Source organism: Callorhinchus milii, unplaced genomic scaffold (assembly GCF_018977255.1).
Source record: "Callorhinchus milii isolate IMCB2004 unplaced genomic scaffold, IMCB_Cmil_1.0 Scaffold44, whole genome shotgun sequence".
Lineage (NCBI taxonomy): Eukaryota > Metazoa > Chordata > Chondrichthyes > Chimaeriformes > Callorhinchidae > Callorhinchus > Callorhinchus milii.
In genome coordinates this window covers 553,583-568,959 of record NW_024704785.1, presented here as the reverse complement: position 1 = coordinate 568,959, position 15,377 = coordinate 553,583, and the positions used below count along the sequence as shown (strand labels likewise).

At 41.7% G+C, this 15,377-nt stretch overlaps 1 protein-coding gene and 1 non-coding gene across 8 annotated transcripts in view; both read right to left on the bottom strand.

Moving 5' to 3' along the window:
* LOC103187169 (actin binding LIM protein family, member 2) overlaps window positions 1-15,377 on the bottom strand; it is a 159,918-nt gene that overhangs the window by 36,952 nt on the left and 107,589 nt on the right. For 5 of the 7 annotated variants that reach the window (XM_042345385.1, XM_042345389.1, XM_007906553.2 and 2 more), the window contains exons 12-13: window positions 13,080-13,197; window positions 10,656-10,766 (exon numbers count right to left, since the gene is read on the bottom strand). In XM_042345385.1, coding sequence (XP_042201319.1) covers window positions 10,656-10,766; window positions 13,080-13,197 — 229 coding nt within the window. The remainder of the gene's footprint in view (window positions 1-10,655; window positions 10,767-13,079; window positions 13,198-15,377) is intronic. The other 2 variants (XM_042345387.1, XM_042345388.1) reach the window with 1 other exon arrangement.
* Window positions 3,735-3,806, bottom strand: trnat-cgu. The gene has a single exon. It is a non-coding gene; the product is annotated as a tRNA-Thr (tRNA).

Here is a 15,377-nt window from a genome sequence, read left to right as displayed (position 1 = left end):
AGTTACATGCTCAATGCTGAAGTAAAAGTATATAATGCCATAGCATGTTTCAAACAATAGATTAATAGAAGAGTATTAATAAGCCATAAAGCCATATCTGGGCTTTCAAGTGCACGTTTGACAAGAAAATATACCATTTACTAATGGAATGCAGAGCTCCCTCAACCAGACTGACCTTTTCATTAATTGCTGGAATAATGAGGAAACGTTGCATTGCTTTAAATCCCTTAGAATTGGGACTGAAGGTTTAAAATAATAATTTCTTCAATCTTCCCACCTGCCACTAGCAAAAGACTGGCTGACACAGAGATCAGTCAAAGAGAAGCAACAAGCTTTTCCAGGTCTGAGTGAAATTTTGGTTGGAACACAATTTATTTTCAGCAGTATATTTTCTTAGAGAAATAAACTGAGCAGAAAGGAGGGGACTGCTTGAGCATTTATTTTTACGTTTAAAAATGAAATTCTGATATTTTATGGCATTATATAAAGTTATAATAAGCAAAATAATTCATTATTAGCAAAGAATTGGTTGTCTGCTTCGTCGTTTGAACAAATTGAGGAGTGCATTATTGACCAATAATTCAGACCTGTTTTTGTTTCAGATTTCCAGCATCTGTGGTATTTTGCGTTTTGTTAATAAATCAGATCTTTCTGATGCAGGACCACCTCAGGATTTGAAGCCAGCCTAAAAGAATTCTGCAAACAATCTTAAAGTTGCACAAAAATATTTAAATGTTCTTGTCTGTTTTCCAACAGTTTGGTCGATGGGTTGATTTCAAACTAACGCACTGTTGAGTGAGGCACTACGGCTCTTCCATTGGTCTATTTGCTACAGCCATATAGACCAGAAAAACATTGCAGATTTGAATCCTCCGGTCTTGTGTTGATCTAGCTCATATCAGGCAGGACAACAGTTGGGATTTGGCACCAGACCTCCAACATTTTTCAAGCAACGTATTTTGCAAAAGGGAAGGAATGCCAATAATTGTCAATGCTTAAGTTACAGGGTTCACCACCATTTCTTCCTCTACAGATGTTACTTTTTTGCATTGCCAAATAAAGATTGAAGGCATAATAATATTCAGTGGAAGAAGTTATGGTTTTTATCAACTGATAGATGTTATGTTATAGTATTTAATGTAAAGTCCATTTCATGCCAAGAAGAAATTCTCCTACATAATTCATGATGGAATTCATCCAAGAGTGCAATCAGTATCTTTTTGACACAGTGATGAAAAGCAATAGTGTCATGAAAATTGTAGAGAAGGGTTAGGATTTGGGCCCACACAGCAAATGATTTCCCTGGAGTGGTCTGAATATTTTTTTAAAATTAGTTGTGTTTTGCGATCGCATTGCCTATTCATCTCCATTATGAATCTGTATTGCAATTCTAACGGCAAATACTGTGCATCAGAGTAGCTGAATTACAGGTATAAGAGGACAGCATTTTGCCTTGATTTCATTGCAACAACAACTTGCATTTATATAGCGCCCTCAATGCCGTGTGGCATCCCAGAGTGCTTAATAATGGTGGAGCTTGATGCCGAGCCAGGGGGAGGGGGAAGGTGACTATAAGCATGGTTGAAGAGGAAGGTCTTCAGGCACGACCTGAAAATGGGAAGGGGGCAAGGCGAAGGGATTGAGGGAGGGAGTTCCATTGCTTTGGGCGTAGTGGCTGAAGGCACGGCTGCCAATGGTGGAGCAGAGGATTCGAGGGACAAGGAGGTGACCGGTAGTGCGGAGGCAGCAGGTAGTGAGTTCTATGAGGAGAGAGGTTGGAGAGGGATGCCAAGGTGTGGAGGGATTTAAACACTAGAGTAAGGATCTTGAAGTCGATCTGCTCTGTGACAGGGAGCCAGAGGAGTTTGGCAATGACTGGGGTAATCGAGGTGCAGAGTTTAGTGGGGGTGAGAATGCAAGCAGCAGAGTTTTGGATGAGTTGAATTTTGTGAATAGTGGAGGAGGGGAGACCAGCGAGGAGGGCTTTAGAGTAGTCCAGTCGAGAGGTGACAAGGGCATGGACAAGGGTTTCGGCAGCTTGTGGAGTGAGCTATGTTGGATTCGGGTAATGTGGCGGTGGTGGAGTAAAGTAGTCCTGGTCAGGGACCGGATGTGGGGGAGCACATCTGCCACTAAGAATCAAGCTTTATTTTCTTCACTCTACTTTCAATTTGATGTAGCTTTATAAAGAAAGCATTGCTTTGAAGGGTCAACTCCAAAGTATGCTCAGGATCTTCATTTTTTGTTACTTTTAACTTCTCGGGGTGCCACAGGCAAGTTTAGAAAGTGAAAGTCATATCTACAGCAATATATAAACCTATAACAAGCAAATTAGAGTACTGATTGATAAATACTCAATTGGCCTGTAGTGCCTTTTCATAAATAAATGAAAAAATTCATAAATAAATGAGCAAATTATGAAAAAACCAACAATTTTTTTTGATACATTATTGCTTCAGTATTTGACGCCAACTTAGATTGGTGCTGCAAGGTATTATAATGTTGTATATGATTGTGGGAATCAAAAAAGGCTGAAACATTTGCCCCACTTCCTCTTTTAGACAAGAAAAAACATTAGTGATTGATCAAACTGCCTTTACAGATTCCGACCCAGAGCCCTTCCAACTCGCTCCCTCTCTCATCTCTTTCAAGGTCCATTACAAGACCTACAATTGTGTCTTCGGTCATCTTTCCCCTCCACACCTACCTTCAACTCCCACCCCCAGCTCGGATGCAAAGCCAAGACTGTTAAGCACCTTGGGAAATTCTCCCAGTGTGAAAGACACTATACAAAAAGTGAATTTGTTATTGTAATTATCAACCAAACTGAGCCACTGAAAATTCCTAATTTTTTTAGTATTCGAAAGTGGTCAATGTGAGATGGATGTTTAAAGGAGTTTTTTTTATATGTGTTGAATATGCAAAAAACATTACTAAATTGGTAAACAAAATACATTTTAAAAAGCAGAAGAAAAAAAGTAAAATGTGAGATCAGGGCGAGGAAAGGTGAAGTTTAACTTTTTTATTGTTATTTTAGTGTGTTCATAGTACAATAATAATTTCTTGCAAGTTTTGAGGTTTATTATTGTAATATTTTTTTTCAGCATCTTAATACACAAGCTCAAAATTTTCCTCGACCTGTGAGTGAGTCTAGGCCTATTTTTAAGACAAAAAATAGGTTTTTCAGGCTGACTGGATAGAATTTTGGGTGTCTGAAGTCAACACCTTGTGCAGCTCTTGTGCATCTCCTAGTGGCTGTCTAAGGAGCTCCATTGGAGAGCACGTCTCCAGCACCATCTCACAACCTTGGAATGATATGTAGCAAAGTTGAGATTACAAGAGAGGAATATAGTAACATAAATATTTCTCAAGTTGTTGTGCAGATTAGAGGAAAACATTAATAATATTTATAGATAAGGTATCCAAAAGCCACTGCTATAGGCTGAAACACAGGGAAGATGTTCCTTGAAGATTGAATGAATGCCATAATAATAAATAATAATAATCCTTGCATTTGATATAGTGCTTTTCAGGTCTTCTAGACGTTTCAAAGCGCTTCACAGAATATACTGTAAAGTGAATTGACTGTATATTTGTGGGTGAAATGCGGCAGCCAATTGCACACAGCATTGTCCCACAAACAGTCATGGATTGAAATGACCAATGATATTATTATTCTTTTTTCTTGAGGGATTATTATCAGGCATGTGGAGTAAGGAAACTTGCCCAAGGTTTTGCCCTGCCGGGAATCAAACCCAGGTCTCTTGCTTACGAGGCAAGTGCTCTAACCACTGAGCTGCAGGACTCACTTTGTCAGTGTTGTCTTCACAAACAGATACAAATATAGGGAAAGACGTATTGCTGTTGACAGTTTCACAAATAATTACAGTATTTTATATATATTTTTCATATAATTTAAGATTAAAAAAAGGAAGAATCCATCTAGATGTATTACTGTGATATTCAACAGATATGTAATTAAAGGACTAACCATATGGTTTGACCAGTCTAATATATTCCAACTTTTACTGTTAGTCTGGGAGAAAAGGTGTTGAATATGAGCATTCTTTGAGAGCGAATAGTATTGGATGGCAAATTGTTTCACCAGTACACACACATACACATAGCCACACGTACATACACACATCTACCACAAGCTGCAACAATTCATGACCTTTCCTTAAAAGTAAAGGTTTTTACTTTCCTTTGGGATAGTCATCCTTACTGTTCACCGTGTTTATTATATCAAGTTTCCCGAAGCACAGTCCATTTTAATCAGTCTAATTCAAAACGTTTAACAATATGCTTTGAGACATTTTACTGAGGATCAGGTTATTTCTGCATTGATTTTGAAAATATCTTAAATCACTTTATCATTCCAAATCATTTCTGTTAGTCAAAGCTTTTCAAAGGTAAACATTCACAATTGAAGAACATAATTTTTCCTTAATAGATTTGTGTCAAGGGAATTGACTCCTAATAAAATGCTGCTGCCAGAACACATGACTAACATACTGCAAGTAAAATTCTCCTCAAATGTAATAATTAGACATGTAATGCTGCAAATTCACTCACATTCAGACCAGAAGACCACTTTTGAAGTCACACAACACCAATCACCACAGACACATAAAGACCATCAAGATTACCTTGATGTCAGCTTTTAGTATATGAGAGAAGTTTAACATTCTCTTCAAAACAAGAGATAATCGGGAAAAATTAAAAATGTATGTAGAGCCACTGCATTTTTGTAGTGTTACAGCACCAGGTTTATGGTTTGATAAATGAGCTGGAATGTGCTTGAGAAACTTATGAGGTTTTTATTGCAGCACATTAAATAAGGATGTAATAAGCAGTGATGGTACCTATTCGTTTGTCCTTTCTCTAAAGAACTATGATTTGAAGGCTTTTCACAATGCCAAACAATTGTCTATTAAAAGTTAGTTAATAAATTGGTCACAACTGTATGTTAGTTACAGACTGTAATAGTATGTGGGCACATTCACATATACATATATTTTGTCATGTGATTTCCCAGTTCCCTACTGTGATCTACTGTTAATCAGGCTATGCATTAAATTGTTTTTTTCCCCATGTTTGTGCTGTTATTGGTTGCAGGAGTTGTGTGAATGTATGATGTGTTTATGCACTTGTATTAGAAATGTGGGGTATTTTTTCAGTGCTTTTTCAGTGTACCTGCCTATTAAGAAACTTGCACTGAAACATTAAAACATAATAAAGACTACAGTTTGCATGGCACTGACAAGAAAGGTAAAACTTGACATCCGTGTCTGATCCCCAGAAAGCTGTTTCACAGTTGAAGACTTATTGCTGGAAAACAATAGGAATGCATAGAAGCGTATGTATTCCTGGAATTTGAAGGCTACGCAATTCATATTCTGCTGCACTTACGATACCCTGAATAACTCGTCTGACTTGGTCTAGGAGTTTAAGAGAAAAGCTGTTCTGTGAACAAATGCTTTTTAGTGTTCACACTAAACACGTGTACCATATGATTATCCTTGTGGTCGTGAGCCCCAAACCATCTGCTGGCATTTGCCTCAGTGGAATCCATTATGAGTCAAAGGAATCAGGTGATCAGAAACATGGTGTAGATGATGGACGATTTGGGCAAAAGGTTTTCATATTGTGGCATCTATAACTGACAAACGGCTTCTGCAGGACTCTACAATCATCTTTTATCCAATCTGTGCCACCTCTAGCCCCCACAGCCTCCTGCAGGCTGGCAATGTCCACTAATCCACCGCCTCTCATCTTAGCGTGCGCATCTTGGCTGCCGCCCCTGACTCGAGCTGGCCCTTCCTCAAAATGCCCCCTCTCCCTGCAACTCCCCTGCTCTCCCCAGGTGACACCTTCTCCCTCACTGAGGCACCAACCACCTGGCTACACCTACCACCATGCCCCACACCCTAACCGCCGTGGCGGTGGGGTGGCCCTCATATCCAAGGCGTCATTTACCCTATCCCTCTACTCCATTTGCTCATTCTCCTCTTTTGAACACCTAACCCTCTACCATCCCTCCCACCTCTCTCTAAAAATTCTCCTAATCTACCGCCCCCCAAAATCCTCGCCCACCTTCATCTCTGACATCTCCACCCTCCTTGCTTCCCTCTGCCTCTGCTCTGACTGCCTCATCATTCTGGGTGACTTCAACCTCCACTTCACCCACTCTTGTTCCACCTTCTCAGACTTCTCCTCTCTCCTCTCTTCTCTCAACCACTCCCTCCACATCCACTCTGCTACCCACACTCACAGTCACCCGCTCGACCTGGTGATCACCTGGGGCCTCAGCGTCTCAGATGTCACCATCGCTGACAAGGCCATCTCTGACCACCATTTCATCACCCTCAACTCCCATATCCCTCTCCCCACTGCTTCCAAACCTACCACCATCTTCTACCACCCGTGGAAGAAGATCTCCCTGCAATCCCTCTCCATTGCCCTGGAGTTGTCTGAACTCCTCCCCCTCTCGCCCACCTCTCGCATCAACCCATTCTCTGCGCTTACTCTTCTCCACAGCACCCTCTCCACCACACTCGATGCCCTTGCCCCCCACACCTCCTGAACTGCCTCCTATTCCCGATCCTCACCCTGGTTCACCAGCCACCTCCGCTCGCTCAAGGGCCAGGTGTGGGCTGCTGAACGCACTTGGCTCAAATCCGGCCAAACAACAACAACAACAAAATTACATTTATAGAGCGCGTTTCAGGACAGGATGACGTCCCAAAGCACTGAGCAGTCAGGTGTTGGGGCCCGAGCATGGGGGAGGAGTGGTGTAGGGGTGAAGGAAGGCAGAGAGGTGGGAGGGAGACCAAAGGCACAGTTGAAGAGAAAGGTCTTGAGACCGATCTTGAAGGAGGCAAGGGAAGAAGCGATGTGAAGGGACCGTGGAATGGAGTTCCAGAGTGTGGGGGCAGAGAGGCTGAAAGCCCGGCCTCTGATGGTAGGGTGGGTCGGGCGGGAGACATGGAGCAGGCCGGAGCCCGAAGAACGGAGGGAGTGGGCAGGTTGGTAGGGAGTCAGCAGGTCAGAGAGGTTGGAGAGGGCAAGGCCATGGATGGCCTTAAAGGTGAGAACGAGGATCTTGAACTCGATCCTCTGGGGGATGGGGAGCCCGTGGAGTCGGGCGAGGGTGGGAGTGATGGTGACACGGAGCCTGGTGCGTGAGAGTACACGAGCTGCAGAGGTTTGGATGATCTGCAGTTTGTGAAGGGAAGAGTTGGGAATGCCGATGAGGAGGGAATTCCCGTAACTGAGCCTTGATGTGACAAATGTGTGGGTGAGGGTTTGGGCAGCCTGAGGGGTGAGGCAATGGCGGAGTCAGGCAATATTGAGGAGGTGGTGGAAGGCAGTGCCCGTCATGGCGCAGATGTGGGGGAGAAAGGACAGTTCAGGGTCAAACAAGATACCCAGGTTCCTGACTGGCTTAGTGAGGTTGAGTGTGCAGCCGTGGAGGCTGATGCTGCCAGCGCCTGAGGTGCGGAGGCGCTGGCGCGAGCCAATCAGGAGGGCCTCAGTCTTGCTGACGTTGAGTTGGAGATAGCTGACCCTTGTCCAGGACTTGATGTCGCACAGACAGTCGGTCAGGACATCAGTAGACCTGGAGTTCACCTAACGGTTCACCGGCACATCTGGCTGGACCTCATCAAAACCTACTGCTCCCCTCTCACCTCGGCCAAATCATCCTTCTATTTCAGGTTAATCCTGGAGGTGAAGGGCAACCCCAGGCTCCTGTTCTCCACCACCAATCGGCTCCTCCGCCCTCCCTGCTATGCCTCGCAGATTCTTTTCTCCGACTCCCACTGCGAGAAAATGCTGAACATCCTGAAGTCCAAAATCGAGGGAATCCACTCAGCTGCCACTGCCCTCCCAACTTCCACCACTTCCCTAACCCCCCTCACATCGATCACTCCCCATCCTTCCTTCCACACCTTTGAACTTGTCACCCCCTCCTCTATCATCACCACCATATTCTCCATGAAATTCATCACCTGCTCCCTGGACCTCATCCCCACCCCTCTCCTTAAATCCCACTCCACCTCCTTACCCCACTACTCGCCAACATCATCAACCTCTCCCTGTCACCTGGCACTGTTCCTACCCCCCTCAAAACAGCCACTATCTCCCCCACCTTGAAGAAACCTTCCCTTGACCCATCACAGCTATCCAGCTATCGGCCCATTTCCCACCTCCCTTTTCTGTCTAAGGTCCTTGAGAGAGCCGTTGCCTCCCAGCTTCGCTCTTTCCTCTCCTCCCACTCCCTCTATGAGCCCCTCCAATCGGGTTTCCGTGCTGCACGTAAACTGCTCTGGTCAAGGTCACAAACAACATCCTGACCATGTGCGACCAGGGCTCCCTCTGCCTCCTTGACCCTGAACTGTCCTTTCTTCCCCACATCCATGCCATGACCGGCACTGCCTACCCACCTCCACAACACTGCCAGACTCGCCAGACTCCGCCAGTGCCTCACCCCTCAGGCTGCCGAAACTCTCACCCACGCATTCGTCACATCAAGCTCGATTACGGAAACTCATCTAAAACTCTGCAGCTCGTGTACTCTCACGCACCAGGCTACGTGACCCCATCACTCCCACCTGACTTCACTGGCTCCCCATCCCCCAGAGGATCAAATTCAAGATTCTCGTCCTCACTTTCAAGGCCATCCATGCCTTGCCCCCTCCTACCTCTCTGACCTGCTGACTTCCTACCAACCCGCCCACTCCCTCCGTTCAGCGGGCTCTGGTCTGCTCCATGTCTCCCGCCCGACCCCCCCCTACCATCGGTGGAAGGGCTTTCAGCCTCTCTGCCCCCACACTCTGGAACTCCATCTCACAGTCCCTTCGCCTCACTTCCTCCCTTGCCTCCTTCAAGGCGGTCACAAGACCTTCTCTTCGACTGTGCCTTTGGTCTCCCTCCCACCTCTCTGCCTTCCCTCACCTGTACCCCACCTGTCCCCCATGTTCGAATCCCGACCCCTGACTGTCCAGCGCCTTGGGATGTCCTCCCTACGTGAAAGGCGCTCTATAAATGTAATTTGTTGTTATTTATTGACTTATAAAGTTGGGTTACAAATCCCAGGTCATTAGGAGATGGGCTACATTTCTGTGACACAGCAATCGTATTTCCGGACACTTATTTTTTTTCTACCTACAAAAAAAAGGTAGAAAACTGTTGTATTGTTGTCTGGTGACCTGAACTGTTGAGAAAATTATCTTATAATCCTTCTAAATGCAGACTGCACCTGTTTATTTTTCTGGGCTCTTCCAGGTTTTTCTTTCAATATCTTGCTGCTCTGAATTGCAATGGGTTCCCCTTTATTGGGCCCACCCCAAATATTTATAACATGTGATCCTTTCAGATGTGCCCGGTGGATGCTCATCCTATCCTTACTTCTCCTTAGTTACAACTTCCAAGGTGTGACCATCCTCATCACAGCATTTCTTTGCAAAGTGACTGAAATGTTATCCTACATCAAAGGCATGATGCAAATGCAATCTCTTGTTGAATTGACTGAATAATCTCACTATATCTGTAGCTCCATTTTGATGGTCGTAGTGGTTTCTTTAGTCCTCTTTATCACTTAATTTTATCTTTTGAAGCACTTCTGCCCTGGCTCTTAATTTTGAAGACACTTTTCATTTATCAGGGAACTTTTGCCTGAATCTTGACTGTTTTCAAGACTGTCTCTGAAACTGTTTTTGTTCTCGATAACTTCCTCTGCAGAGAAACCCACATCAGAAAACGGTCTGTAATGTACCAGTTCCCACCCATTCCCATCATGACTATGTTGCTTTTAGAACATGAAAATTTTCTTTTCTCTTTTATTTATATGCAAGTTATGGCTGGTAGATACGCACTATAGCACCCCAATATAAAATGAGAATTCTGTTACGTGTTGCATTGTCTATGGCTACATATATTAAAAACACACACTAGGCAGTAAAGTTTGCTACGTTTAATGAACACAATGAATATGTTATGAAACGCCACAACCTTTACTGGTCTATTAGTGATGGGTGCATGCTGAGATTATAAAATCATGCTTTGCAAGTTGTGAAAAGCTGATGCAGTGTTCAGATCCTTGTGCACTGTATGCTGATAATCACAAGAGTAGATTTTAAAAATAAATGTGTTAAAAAATATATAATTTTATTGTGGCGATTGGAATTCTAAACGGCAGTGCTAACTAAAACGTATTATTCCCTATTTCTAAAAATGTTGTGAAAATTAAGTGTTGAACAGGTATAATGCTAATAAAAGCAGAAAAACAGTCTAATTCCCAAACTCAGCGTGCTCAAAACACACAGCAAGGCAGACTTTCCATTCAGTGCTTACACCCAGTTTGATGTTTGGCAGTGTTCAGTTACTGCTGTAAAGTTTGTTAACAGATATTCAGAAACCTCCGTAATAATTTTTCAGTCAACACGAGTGATATCCTGCTTGCCGTTACGCATTGGGGACTTTGGTATTGTCCGTTTCTCATGGTTTAAATCACCAAAAATCCTACACATAGCAAGCAGGGCATCAACCCTAATATGCTGACATCAAGTTTATTATACAATCATGCAAATGTCCTATTCCTTTGGATAGGAGCAGAGTTTCACATCTGTACAAAGCTGACACGTGCATCTTACCTTTAAAATAAGGGACATAGTTAGGTGTGAGGGTGGATGCAGGGCTGGAGGGTGATGATAAGGAGCTGTAACTACCAGTATGCAGGGAATGAATACCAGCAGAGGAGAGTTCTGAACAGAACACAAATGGGGAAAGTTATAGAGAAAAGAAAGTATTTAAGTAGATTTGGTAGTGATGATCTGGTGTGGAAAGTTCCACCTTCTAAAGATTTCTGTTTTTGGTCATTTCTCGCCCTCTCCAGGGGTCTCCAGACCGGCACGTCATATTTAGTGTGCATTGATGAGAAACTATAGTTGTTCCCAGCCCCTGTAAAGCTATGAAAACTGTGCAGTTGACCCACCATTCATTTCCGTCTGTTTTACTGTGGGAGGAAAAGCAACCTCAGATCCATTCAATGCCTGTCCAGTGCTCGACGGTTAGTGGTAACAACAGCTGACAATCCTCAACCCAACACTTTAGAAGAAGCATGGTGTGGCCTGGGGTTGTTTGTGGGGAAGGGGAAAATAACAAAGGATAAAAGTTCAATTTCTCATACACCTTGGGTGTGAGGAAACTATTCATAATAGATATTTAATTTTGCCTTCTCATCAGCTCTCAAGAGCTGATTTTTGATTAGATACTCTTAGGACAGATTGCTGTCAATAAACAAAAATAATACACACCTTCATTAAAACCTGCATTTTAGATTCAGACCTGGACAAACTGTCTGTGGGTTATTTCCATGTTCCTCATGAGCTCCATTTGGTATTTAGAGATATATTGTTGTGTGCAATTGGCTGCCACGTTTTGCAAACAAAATGTATTGTCAATTCACTTTACAGTATATTCTGTGAAGTGCTTTGAGACATCTCAAAGGCTCTATATCAAATGCAAATGTTATTATTATATGCCAGATCACCATAATATCCCAACAATATACTACAACTGAATTTAAATTGGAGATGTTGACAGACATGAGGTAAATTTTAAAAATTCTTACATTTGGTATATCCCCTTTCACAAAAAGAGGGGATGTTTCAAAGTGCTTCAGGGGATTTACCGTGAAGTGTGGCAACTGCATTTTTATTTGGCAAAATAAAAACTGGGCTCCACCTTTTGACTCTGCAACTATGCTTTTTTCACAAATAGGTCCATTTTTTAATTTGTTTTAATAATTATAATAATAATCCTTACATTTGATATAGCGCTTTTCACGTCGGGAGGATGTCCCAAAGCGCTTCACAGAACACACTGTAAAGTGAATTGACTGTATATTTGTGGGCGAACGCGGCAGCCAATTGCGCACAGCAATGTCCCACAAACAGTCGTAGATTGAAAATGACCAATTTATTATTGTTTTGTTTTTTGAAGGGATTATTATTAGGCTCTGTGTGGAGTAAGGAAACTTGCCCAAGGTTTCGCCCTCTGCCTGGAATTGAACTCAGGTCTCTCGCTCGCAAAGCGAGTGCTCTAACCACTGAGCTACAGGACTCCACGTTTTGTCCTATGAGATTATAATGCTAAAAGCTGTGCTTTTAAAATGCAGAATTCTAGTGTTTGCACGTACAGGACTGAGAGGCAGGGCTGATAGGTGACACCTGAGTCACTTTATGCCCCATCTTTGGCAGTACTGTAAAAAGAAGCAGCAGAAACGTTTCCTAAATTGGATGCAAGCAACGATCTCTCTCGGTCTGCTTCTTTAGATGTTGATAGTGGCAGACGTAGCTCCGTTTGGTCAACTGTATAACTTCAATTTAAGTTCTGGAAAAGAAGCACTTTTGTGACCTAATACATTCAAAGCTTTAGCGCAGTGAATAATTGGAATCTGCACAGTGTGAATTATACAGTGTCAGATTTCATCCATTTCACAAATGAAATGAAGAAAATAAATTAAGTTAACATAAACTTAGAAGTCAGTCCGTATAGACCCTGGAGAGTTTATATAGCCCAATGATGTGCTGAGAATAGGTTGAAATGTGAGTCTGTTTAAAGAAACAATGAATTTAAATCAGTGTTGTCAGTCATGTTCCAATCAAATATAACCTTTCAGAATATAACAATCTATTAACTAGAACTGAGTCTATTTGAAGATGACTGCACTTTGCTATTATTTTTGTGTTCAAGTGAATTAATTTGGAATTAAAAATAATATGAAAGGATGTGCATTTCAACCTGTGATTTCCCACAGGAGAAGTTCCACTTCTGTCTGCGTGATTGGGAGAGGTAATGACTAGAGGACAGACATTTCCCCTGCGTGGAACCTTTAATATTAGAGCTTAAGAGTTTTGTTGTGCCTCCTAGTGTCTGGTTACGCAGTGCTGTTGCTCGAGGCCTGTATTTAGGGTGCCTGGTTGCCTTCTCAGCCAGGTAAAGCACCTTACTTCCCCAGAAGAGTGCTGGATTTGATTGTGTATTTATAATACTGTGACAGAGGTGTTCATTACCTGGTCTATGGAAATGCTGGGGTGAGCGGGACCACGTTGGGGTGTAACGTCCATAGCCAAGAGACCCGATGGATCCAGGACTGGAGGCCCTGCGCTGTCGGGGTCCTTCCTGTTCACCCTGCAATACAAAAAGGCTTCTGAATCATCTGCTATCTTAAGGGTTTGTGTAAAATGCTTAAACTATGTTCAAACTGTACTCACTGGTTACTTTTCAGAGTGCTACTTCTGAACTTCCTTACTATCTAAGCATTTTAGGTGAATTTATGAGTTAATTTAAACCTTTAGATTTGTAACAAACTTCTGTGTTACCTACAGAAATAGGCCTATTTCAAATGCATTGATGCCACAGAAATGTCAGTATAAAAATAAATAATAATCCTTGCATTCGATATAGCACTTTTCATGCTTCTAGACGTTTCAAAGAGCTCCATAGAATATACTGTTGGGTGAAATGACTGTATAATTGTGGGAAAAACAGTTGTGGATTGAAGTGACCATTTATTATTGTTTTTATGTAGATCAAGGAGAACGGAGTGCATCATATAATGAAGCTACTTCAGATCAACCTCGATTACATTATGTTCTGTGATAACAGACATTGATTTAAATTCAAATGACAGTATTTTGACATATTTATCAAACATATTCTTTATAAAAAATAAATCCTTATTGTTTTTATTCAACAAATGAATTGACTGAAGGAATGATGAATTCTAGAACAACTGAAACATATTACAAAACTTATTTCCCACATTTTATTCCAACAATTACTTATACTTAATCCATTAGCAGCTATTAAAAGCAAAGCCAACTTCTGAATACTCCAAACTACCGTTATCACAATTCCCATCCAGAAAAAAGACTCAAAAGGAACAACCTTTCCTATAGTTATCCTGTTGGGAACAAAATTGATAAATTCATAGCAGTAAAGCAATCTTGTCCTGCAGTCCGCTCAAAATTTCAAGGCTGTCCAGTGGTTTGGGCCTAATTAATCTCGGCTGTTACACCAAAATAAATTGAGAGCTTTGAATGAACTTTGGGGAGATGAGTCCAGTGTATTTGGCACCTTTCTGCTTTTGGACTAAAGAAATGCAAATTGTTCTGCTACTGAAATCATTCAGTCGAAAATTGTGCCGATGTGATACTTATATTTCAATCCGCGTCTCAACATAATATAACAATCCTCACATTTGATATAGAGTCTCATCGTGCCTTCAAGACGTCTCAAAGCGCTTCACAGTATATACTGTAAAGTGAATTGACTGTATATTTTGTGGGCGAAATAGCCCTCCTTACTGACTGACAATTTCTTCTCCACACTGAGACCTTATAGGATTAATATATGTCTATATTGTGTTGGTGACGTGTACTTATTGAACATTTAATTTAAGCCATTGATAAGGAGACCTACTTTCCATTTGCACTTTATATGAACAAGCCGACCTCCAAAGTTGAAGGAACCACATTACTATGTTAGCAAGTGTTTTCCTGCCCAGCATATGTTGGCCAACAAACAACCAACATTCTTCAAAAATCGACCTGTTTGACTTTTTTCCTATCTTAGGTCCACCAAAATAACTTGCCTTAAATCTGTCAGTCCGGAATATCATATTTGCCAATAACTTATTGCACCATTACTTTATACTTAGTCATCAATTACATTAGTTAGAGAGATATTAATTAAAACTATATATATCTAAACTGTAGGAACTTTCCATCCTGACTTTGTTTTATAACTTTTTATTTATAATTTTGCTAATGTATCCACATGTAAAATGTAAAAATATTATCAGAACCCAATTACAAAATATATTTTCCAAATAGATATCAGAATTCTTTACATGGAAGAAATACCACCTTGATTATAATTAGCATATTAATGAACTAGAATGAGGTCATCTTCATAGCAACACCTGGTAAAATGGATCACAGCCCCATACTTTGCCACTAGGTAGATTAAACCTTCATTGAGCAATAATTAAAAGGGAAGATACGAATGATTTACAATGCTTGTAAATTGTGCCAAAGACTGAGAATACAATAATAAGCTTGTAATAAAACATACTTCTTATCCTCAAGGTGTAATGTGTCAGTTTGGCAACAAAAACAACTTGCATTTATATAGCGCTCCAAGATGCTGTCCAGCATATAGGGTACTGTATAAATGCAATTTGTTGCAAATCTGACACATGAATTGAAGTTGAATGATATCAGGACCGTATTTGAATCATCAGTACTGCACTATACTGAGTGTATGATTCGGTTGATGTCTGCTTGAAATGTGACTCTTTAGCGCAA